At 39.9% G+C, this 10,000-nt stretch overlaps 1 protein-coding gene across 4 annotated transcripts in view; it reads left to right on the top strand.

Moving 5' to 3' along the window:
* The window catches only part of LOC138043361 (bactericidal permeability-increasing protein-like), a 38,964-nt gene that overhangs the window by 15,604 nt on the left and 13,360 nt on the right, over positions 1-10,000 (top strand). For all 4 annotated transcript variants that reach the window (XR_011131240.1, XR_011131239.1, XR_011131238.1 and 1 more), the window contains exons 7-13: positions 3,559-3,622; positions 4,268-4,359; positions 6,901-7,077; positions 8,723-8,782; positions 9,132-9,299; positions 9,415-9,482; positions 9,753-9,795. Coding sequence is in view for 1 of the 4 variants with exons in the window: in XM_068889594.1 (XP_068745695.1) it covers positions 3,559-3,622; positions 4,268-4,359; positions 6,901-7,077; positions 8,723-8,782; positions 9,132-9,299; positions 9,415-9,482; positions 9,753-9,795 (672 nt within the window). In the remaining 3 variants the exon portion in view is untranslated. The remainder of the gene's footprint in view (positions 1-3,558; positions 3,623-4,267; positions 4,360-6,900; positions 7,078-8,722; positions 8,783-9,131; positions 9,300-9,414; positions 9,483-9,752; positions 9,796-10,000) is intronic.

Raw genomic sequence — 10,000 nt, 5'->3', positions numbered from 1 at the left:
GTTGCGACTTTGCTTCTTTGAGCGGGTCTTAGTAAAGGCCCCTCTTTCCGCAGATCTGAGTTTTTCTCTCATCTTCTGAGTTATCCTCCTACTCGTTTTCCTCAACAGCGGACCAGCCAGCAAGACTCTTATCGGCAAATTGAATAGTTTATTTCGTTCAGTGAGCAAAGTTTGAATTTGGCGTTTTCCAGGTCGTGATTCACTCCGGTCAAATTCATCTCCAACAAATGAGCGGTCGCTGAATCAGTGGCGTCTAAGAAGGTCGAGTTAAATTCAAACTGCAATTTGCTGCCTTTGAACTGAATTAAAACTACTAGCAGCTTTCGCATCAGTTTTTAATTTCTCTGATTTGCGAGCTTATTGCTAGTTCCTTTTGCTCGAGACCGCGCCGGACCTTTGTAAATTTCTAGTCTAGTTTCGAGTCAAGCAGGCAGGAAATTAGATTAACAGTTTCCTCGCCAGACAGGCCTAAGTTAGAGCCTGCAGAATCTAACTGTGAGACCGCTGCCCGTTCCTCCCATAATTTTACAGAAAGATAGCGAGAGATGCCGTCAAGTGACCTTGAAACTGCGAGGAATGTCTATATATACCTGGCTACAAATAGTCATGCGTACTACCAGATTATGCATACCTTAATGTGAATACCGAAATGCCCCAGCTACAATAGCGTACATTTCATAACGTGAGAAAGTACATTTATGATTAGAAGGATTGTCACCACAACACTTTGTCGCTTAACTGCAATGCCATGGTACCATATAAAACACCAATAGACCAATTCGGCTAACTCAGTGTTGTACCCAATTCAAATCTTTTGGGAATAAAACGTTTTGATCCAAGTATTACCATATCATTTAAATGTGAATGCTACATCACATTACATTATTAAAGCATCTTAACCCCTGGAGATTCGAATTGGGTACAACAATGAGTTAGCAGAATTGGTCAATTATTGCTGGAAAAGATTCGGTCATTTTTGTGACCTAACAAGTTACCGTGGCAACAGAAAAGCCCTGCCAATACACCCCATATTTTGGCTTTAGATGCTCATATCTTAAAAAGCAACAAGGTTGCACCAATTTTTTATTTCTGAAATGTAATTTGCACGCCAAAATGAAACTTTCTGCTAAGTTTAACAAATTTTGTGTAGCGGATTCGGAATTTTTTTTTAATTTTGCAGAGAGTTTCATATTGGCTTGCTGATCACTTTTGGGGTCACCGGGTTCGTTTTTCAGATATGAACAACAGAAGCCAAAATATAGGGTGTTTTTGCAAGACTTTCCTGTAGCCATGGTAACTTGTTACGTCACAAAAATGACTGCACCTTGTTCAGAAATAATTGATGTTTGAAATGGTACCATAATATTGCTGTTACGTGGTAAAGTGTTGAAGTGTCAATCCCTCTAATAACAAGGTCTCTTAACAGTGTTGAAACTGGTCTTAGCCACCTTAAGGGGAGGAAGGGAAAGAAATACTACATAGAATTTCATGAATGGGGCACGCAAAGAACCGAGAATTGTGCGAAAGTGTCAGATTTCATTGCAAGATTAGCCTGCGTAGCAAGCGTTCCTGTTCGACAGAAGAGCTTCGAAACGATTTTCCGCAAACTGGTCGCGCTGAAGTTGGGGCAAGAGACTGAGGAAATGCCTGCAAGAAGACCCCCCGTTTTTGAAAAACGCCCACCTTTTAATAATTGACTTGACACACGCTGATTGACGTCTTATTAACAAATTAGCCAATAACAGATAACTATGTTAACTTCCGTCAAAACAACCCGAGGCACTGAGGAAACACCGCGCGATCAATGCAGAATTTGCCAGTGTGATTTTAAAGTTAAATTTGTAATGGCAGCTTCTCAGCCGGGTATGACTGGTTATTTTTCTTCCCAGAATTTGTTTAAACCATCGAAAAGAAACTTACGGACAAATTCTAGCTGATATTTGCAGAGCGGTTGGATTAGAAGTTTTTGAAAACGCTTTGTCCATAGCGGCTTCAGCTGACACGTAAATAATACTGAATTTCCCTTGATGGATATCGTCCAAGCAGTCCAGATTTTCATTTAAATCACAGGCTGTCATTCGCATAGAATTTTCCTTAACCACTTGATCGCGTATGCTGCTTTGAAATGGAGAAATTACGATGATACTCGAGAAACCTGTTCTACGTTTTCTTTTATTTTGCACTCCGCACATGATGACAAACATCTGAAAAATTACGCTTTTTCCGAATCCTGTTGGCAAAGCAGCCATTACATCTATACAGTCAAAGAGATAACGCATTGACAGTTCTTGTTCCCTTTTTAATGTAAAACCCGAGACCCAATTCGCTCAGCTTCGACACACGATTCAAAACCTTTCACATATTCCACTATTGTCTTTGTCACGCTAGAACTAACAAGAAATATTTTTCTCCAAAATTTGTCACCTGTCAATCATTGTGACTGTGCCGCACCAATCAGAAGCCCCCGTTCGTGGGCGAACGGGTTTTTCAAAATAGAGGGTCTTCTTGCAAGCGTTCCCTCAGTCTCTTGCCCCAACTTCCGCGCGGCCAGTTTGCGGAAAATCGTTTCTAAGCTCTTCTGTCGAACAGGAGGAACGCTTGCTACGCATGCTATTGCAAGATCTGTGTTTTAATGCCGACTTCTATAGGGTTTCAAAGGCGTGAAGATCAGTTCTCTTTGATTTCGCTTGAATACACCAGTGGCACGCGAGTATTTTGTCTCTTATTTGCTCTGGAGGAGCAACGAAAAAACATGCGACTACTGAATGTTCACAAAAAGTAGACTCCTGGAAGATATACCAAATCATGATGGTCCAAATACTCGATAAACAGTCGCATTGAAGCGACAAAGTCTCGATCTGCTGAATCTGGTTTGATTTTCGCTTTATAGCAGCACGTACAAGGTAAAAAACAACAACAACAACAACAATGACAGGCAGTTACGAAAGTTAATAACGAATGAATATTGGGTACCGTCCAAGGTTATGAACTCTAACCCAGTGACGGGTGTGTATGCGTTTATTTATGGCACGTTCTGAAAGAACAAGATTCGGTGAATTCAACATTCGCATAATCCTTTTTTACATACTAACTTATTAAGTTTAATACGAAACAGCACTCTGAATGCTTTTTGATAGATTTCAATGTTTTCTTGACATGAACATCCGAAAGAAACTTGTAAGTGAATTAAGACTTACATGGGGCCTTGGCCAGGATAGATGACTCAGGGTCAAAGGTAACGGTTGACTTGACTGGTAAAAGCAGTTGTGAAGTATGCCAAATTCCTGGCCTTGCCTTTGGAATAGAGGGGACAGCTGTAGTAATAAGGCTTGCAAGTTTACTTATAATTTGTTGATTCTTTTTTTGTTGGGCGTGTCTGTGTGGGTAATCAGTTTCTGTTCTGGGGGTGAAAGATAGGGAAAAGGTGATTTTGCCCGCTCATGAGAATTGTGCTCCCTCTTGATCCTCTCGGATGTAGTGTTTGTTTCCAGCCTTAAAACTGTATTTAACACTAGATGTTACACTTTTTACATCATGATCCCTTCTCTCTCACTGCAGCTGTGTGCGGAGACGTCGGATGTTATAAACAATAACGCCGAGAAGGCACTAGCGACTTTTCCAGGTAAAAGTGGCTTTGTTCGTGAGTAAACATAATTGCATAATCGAGGTTATACTTTCAACCTATGTAGTTAAAGGGCCACCGACAACCAGTGTCCTTTGCGCGCCTTTGTTGTTGTTATTATCCGGGCAATCGAATCGGCCGGTTCGCTTCAGAAACATCCCGTGAAGAACAACTTCTGCGAATTCGCTGTTCGATTTGTTTTTTAATCCAAACGCCTTCCTCCTTTCGTTCCATAATCTTAAGGTTGAAGTAGTGAGCCAAATAACATGGCGCTTTTCCTTCCTCGGCGGATGACCTTTCTTCACAGTTTTAATTTCGCTTTTAACACGAACACAACACCCTTTTAATGCCAAAAATACAGTATTTAAACATTAAGGAAAATATTAACAAAGTTTGAAGCTACTGGGCATCCAAAACACGACGATGTGAGGCGATGGAATTTGACTTTTCAAGAAATACTAGTTTCTGTATTACAGAAAATGGCGCCGATAGCTTGCACGCCCGCAAAGACTTGTTGTTGTCGGTGGCCCTTTAAGGCCCTTACATGGACATCCTTTTCTTTCATTAGCCTTGAACATGAATTACCTGAATGACAATTATAAGAACGAATTACCTAATTCCATCTTCACACGAATTCCTTTATAGTTCAAAAGCAAATTGGCAAATATGCAGTCATCAACTACTCCCTGGTTTCAAGCCCCAACTTCACTGAAACGTTCGCGGACTATTTTATCAAGGTAAGGACTACTATAATAGGCATTCGTACGCTAGGAGATTAAGTAACAGGGCGGAACACAAAAGAAATTGGAAATAGGAAAGTCGTTGAGAAAGAAGGAGTAGGAAAACGAGATTTCTGTAGAGAACAAAGGGCAAAGGTTTCGCAGAGACATGGGAATACTGGAAACAACTAATCCAGATGCTCTACCACTGACCCATGAGAAACTTGAGAGCAGGCCATTCAATTAAAGTCTTGGGTTAACCATACTGACTTCCCATTTCCCTTTGATATCAACATATCCGTAGTTAAAGTTAATGAGATGGCAAGTTTCCGAGTATTCCCTCGTTACTAAAGACCAACTCCACATTTCGTCAGAAATTGATATTTCTACGGCACGAGAACAGAAGGGTCTGGGTACGATTGGTGTAAGGCATGATGGGTAGCAGATTGTCTATAAAGTGTCAGTTCATCACGTGGTGAGGCATTCTAGGCCTGCGTCAGTCCGATTAACTTTTGTTTCTTTTATAAATCATTATTATTTTGTAACTAGATGTTCTCTAAATCCCGGAGGGATCGTGGCATTGCATTGGTTCGGGGAATACGTTTCCAGTTTTTTCCCCCACGGGGTTTTTTTGGTTTTTCGTATCCGGCGGTATCACAGGGAATCGTTTCCCCGTAGTCAATTAGTTGTTGTCATTGTTCCACATGTAGGTGGTTCATGCTTGCTGCTGGTGCGAGGCCGAAAGATACCAAAATAAACCTAATGGATTGCATTTGTCTGTGTAGTGAAGTTGAAATAATGTTGTTCTAGTACAAAAAGTTGGAAAAGGAGTTTTGTAATTTAGTTAACCAATACTTCCACCAAATTTGGCTAAAAAAGAAGAATCCGTGAATATTTTGGAATTGTTTTAATTATATGTGTCAACACCTGTCATTTCCCCATGACGACAAACAAAGGCGATTGTGTTTTGCATAATTAATTTAACCAAACGTTCCTAACTTTTAAGTCCAAAATATGAAGTTTTCATTGATGATCTAGCGCGATTTTCAACGCGAAAAGACGGCCACGAAGTTATCTGTGGTATTTAAAGGGAAACTGTCACGAGAAGCGCATGCGCTAGCGTCTTGTGAAAACTTAAAAAGTGTTAGGTTAACGTTTTTCAAGTTGAATCGACAAATTCAAAATGGCGTCCATTGGGGAGGGCCATGGTGGACAAAGGAGAAACTCCGGCGAATATACGTGACTCACGCCTGAATCCGTGATGGCGGCTAGAATTTTCCGTGGGCTCGAGAGCAAACAGATGCGAGCATGCGCAGCTCATGACAGTGACCCTTCGAAAAAACACATGCTCAAAATGATGGCTCGTAAGAAAATGTTTATCTTCATCACTCACCTCACTTCCTCGATGTTATTTTCCAGCTGCCGTTCTAAAATTGCTTGGAATTGTTTCCCTGATATCTTTCCCATTCTTAAGCATCCTTTAGGTTTTTCCGTGCAACATCATTTCGAACAGTACATAAAAGGCAATTATGTTTGCACATGCGAACCACACAAAGCCCTTAACTGAGTCGGCCTTTTTTTTTTTACACCTTGTGAGGGCTGTTGTATATGACCTACTCAAGTTTCCAGGCTAAAACGTGGCAGATGATTGGCTTATTTCATTCACAATAAACACACCAAATTTGAAGAAAACCGGCAGTGACGCTCTTTTGTTTTATTGGTCTATTTGGACCCAGATGCCGCGAGGAGACCGAAAATGAGATTATTCTTACTTAACAATTATTCGCCGAAGACGAAGTGATTATCGGTGAATATTCACCGAGAGGAAGTCGAGGTGAATATTCACCGATAATCACTGAGCCTGAGGCGAATAATTGTTTTAGTATAAATACACAGGTGATTATTTCAAAAAAGAGAAAAAAAAAATTTTCAACGCGAAAATCATCCTCACTTACAGTGGCAAAACGACTACTGGCAGCCATTTTGTCCGTCGAGGTGATTATCGGCTGATAATCCGAGATAGCGAGCCAATGAAAGCGCGCGATTTTGTATAATCACCTGTGAATTTATACTAAAATAAGTTATTCTGACTTGAGCCTGCAATAAAACCGAAACCCAGTACCTGGTCAGAGGTCACGTTCTCCATAACCGGTAGGTACTTGGTTTCTCTTTTTCTATTGTTTTTCTATTGTTTTTCTATTGTTTTTCTATTGCTTCAATTTTTTTTAAACAAGGTATAAAACGTTCAGTAATTATACAGTTACCCTAACGTAACCCTAACGCTAACCCTAACGCTAACCTTAACGCTAACCCTAATCCTAACTCTGAAGGTTGTACCTTGGTTAGATAATTTTGTGCAATAGCTAACCACTAAATGAAAAAATACACCAAGTACCTACCCCATAACCATGATCCTTATAGCGTTAATGATATCCCGGCTAAAAGTCACAAAGGGAAGCCGCTGGATTGTTAGAATTTACATCTCGTGCCTTCTTGATAGTGATTATATTTGATTCAGTGTAAGATCCCCTTTATAAAACTTCCTCGTTATGTTTAAAGGGAGAATTCGTGTCGGCCATCTCGCCAGAGGAAGCTCCATTTTCTCCTTCCCCATTGCCCTTCGATTCAGAATCGGACAAGATGGCTTACATTTGGATTACTGATTACGTTGTCAACACAGCTGGGCTTGTTTATCAAGACGCTGGTGTGTTAAACAAAACAATCATTCCATCGATGGTATGTTTAAATTAACATTGTTTTATATAAATATGCTTCCTATAGTACCTCTAGTACTTTTAGTGTTTCTCATTTATTCGCTATTACGAATGCTCCAGATGCCATATTCTAAACACTGACCTCTGAGCACTTGCGTATTTAAGTTATGGATGCGTCGGACCTTTATTTTGGACATGACCCAATGCAATAAAGACCGGAAACTGATAGAGACAGCCGCGTACATAAGGTGGACATCTAATTTGAAAAGTTTCCTACTGCAGTATGAACATGCTTCCCCTGCGTTGTGATTATCGTTAAGCCGGGATCTGTGAGTGCTAACACATACTCCTCCTCGTGTGCCTTAACGCTTCCCTACCTAATTTGTTCTGGTCCTTCCCTTTCTATGCACCTCTCGGGCAATATAACCTCTTGTCGTTCATAGAGAACTCCTTGGTATCTCCAGGTGGCCCCTATAGATCGGTAAACATATATCTGACCCTAGACCAGGGTTCGGATTTCTTAGATTTTAAATGATTAGTTTTGCCATGTACTTGTGTTTCTAGATCAGGTACGCGCCGTACTTGTTGGGTTTACCTTGTAAATCCTCCATGCTGTTTGTCCAAAAGTTCTATCCGCATCACCGCTGCAAATTTTCCCTTTTAAAGGGAAAATGCAACTAAAAAAATCACCTCCCGGTTTCTTTAAATTTCGAAAATTTGTTTGTTTATCATATGACTGACGCAATTTTAAGCCTTTTGGCGTTTCAAGGAGAAGTTTGTTTACTGTAACTTAAAACCTTTTTTTTTTATTTGACGGTCCGCCATTGGTAGCCTTAACATCATGATAAACATTTGTCGACGAAAAGGACGTCAATCGCTTAATCACCCAAGAATGCATTTTATGTGCTTACATGACTGATTTATACGATGGCCCAGGAGGGTCACAGTCCAGTTTTAATTTTGAGTCGTCACCACTTCTCTCACTTGTCACACGTCACACGTCATTGTTTTACCTAAACATTCATAAAAGCTAACCTTCGGCCTAAAAGCTTTTGTTTACGCTTAATTTGTCCGAAGGTTAGCTTTTATGAATGTTTAGGATACTCTCTGTATTGGTAAAACAATGACCTTTGACCTGTGACCTGTGACCTGTGAGAAAACTGGTGACGACTCAAAATTAAAACTGGACTGGGAATAAAATTAAAAGTGAACTGTGAAAAATTAAAACTGGACTGTGAAAAATTTAAACTGGGCTGAAAATTTAACAGGACTGTAACCCTCCTGGGCCATCGTAGATTTTATATGCTGAACTGGAGTTTCGAATTTTAAGAGGTTTAATTGGTGTATTGCATAATTAATGCAATAAGTGCATTCGCACATGCATAATTATCAATGAAGTGAGTCTTTGACGTCATTTTCTTTTTAATCCAGCTGTTTGGGGCCCTTCTTTTTGTTTTGAAGACGAGTAATGGTGAACCGTAAAATCAAAATTTGTGCTCAAGCTTAAACTTTTGCCAGTCGGCTGTTGAGGAAACAAACTTTTCAAATTTGTAGAAAAAAAGGGAGTTCTTCATCGTTATGGCACTTCAACGGAGCAGAGATCACAGATGCCGTTTCATATCAATAGTTTTCCATATATTTATTCTTTCAATTTCTTTTATCCACAGCTTCCTCCAAACTTCTCCTACCCATTGAACACGAATACCTTTAAACTGATCATACCGAAGGTACGAAAACACATAATACATGTAATAGCATAAACATAATGAAGTACATGAATTTGTCAAGATATCTATCCATATGAAACTGAGTAGATTTTATGAAAAGAGGGACCTATCCCCCTCATGCCATGTTAGGTTCAATAAGCTTCATCTCAGTATTAAGAAACTCATTCAATGCTTCATACTATGCTAGAAGCGAATGCAGCGCAATTTGCACCTCAAGTACTTCAATCCATGGCCCAAAGAGAGGATACTATGATTTGACAGGCCGATAAAGTGAATAGCAATGGCCGAGCATGTCTAGACTTTTAACTTAACAGCAGCTTATCTACTTCTTTGAATTCTTGTCTTCCAGCTTTACGGATTGTATCCAAATCGGCCGATGAAACTGGAAGCGTACTCAACCACGAGACCTCAGATATCCACAAGCTCGGCAGGTGTAAGCTTCTTGATCATTGGTCAAGTGCAATGTTTTGTGTTGCTGGAAAATGGCTCATATGTCTATACCTTCACCATGGGGATGGTAAGGGAGTAGAAGAGTGTTAATATTAACTGTTAATGAAACTAAAACCAATGATAATTACTTCTGTCTACCTATGAACCGTTTATTAACCTAGTAATCTATTAACCTATTTCAGAACATTTCTTCCCTCGCAAAAGCTGCTATCAAGGAAAATAACATCACCGGACATGTGGATACGGTCAAGTATGGCTCTGACAGTCGTTAAAACAGATGATTTGTATAAGTTTAGCGATGTTGGTTACGTCACGTCTAAGCGGCTATAGCTGTATAGAGGAACAATGCCTTACAAATAAAAAAAAAAGATATACTTGATATGTTGAATGCATATAGTCTCTTACGTCAAATGAGCCTGTTCTCTCGTCAAGGAAAGCATGGAGTCCTAACTGTTTATTAAGTGTTGGATCCGATTTCCGAAAACCCGGTAACACCTGTGTTCTTCTTATTTGGTTCTAGGGTAGAAGTACAGTTGATCGACTCAGCCATCGGAAAGATCACGGTAAAGTATTGCCGAAATCTTGAACTAGCAAAATATTTGATGGTGTCTTATATAAGGTAAACGCCAAAAAGCTGTCGTTTCGAGTTTTATATCGAAAAGACAGCCAGTCAGAGAACTACGTGATAGCTATTAGAGCTGCGAAAAACTGGGCTTCCGTTACCTCCCACTTTCCTCACCAAAAAGGACAAGATAAAAAGAGAAATGT

Source organism: Montipora capricornis, chromosome 3, assembly GCF_036669925.1.
Source record: "Montipora capricornis isolate CH-2021 chromosome 3, ASM3666992v2, whole genome shotgun sequence".
Classification (NCBI taxonomy): Eukaryota; Metazoa; Cnidaria; class Anthozoa; order Scleractinia; family Acroporidae; genus Montipora; species Montipora capricornis.
The sequence above is the reverse complement of the archived record's forward strand: the minus strand, read 5'-3'. Positions and strand labels throughout refer to the sequence as shown.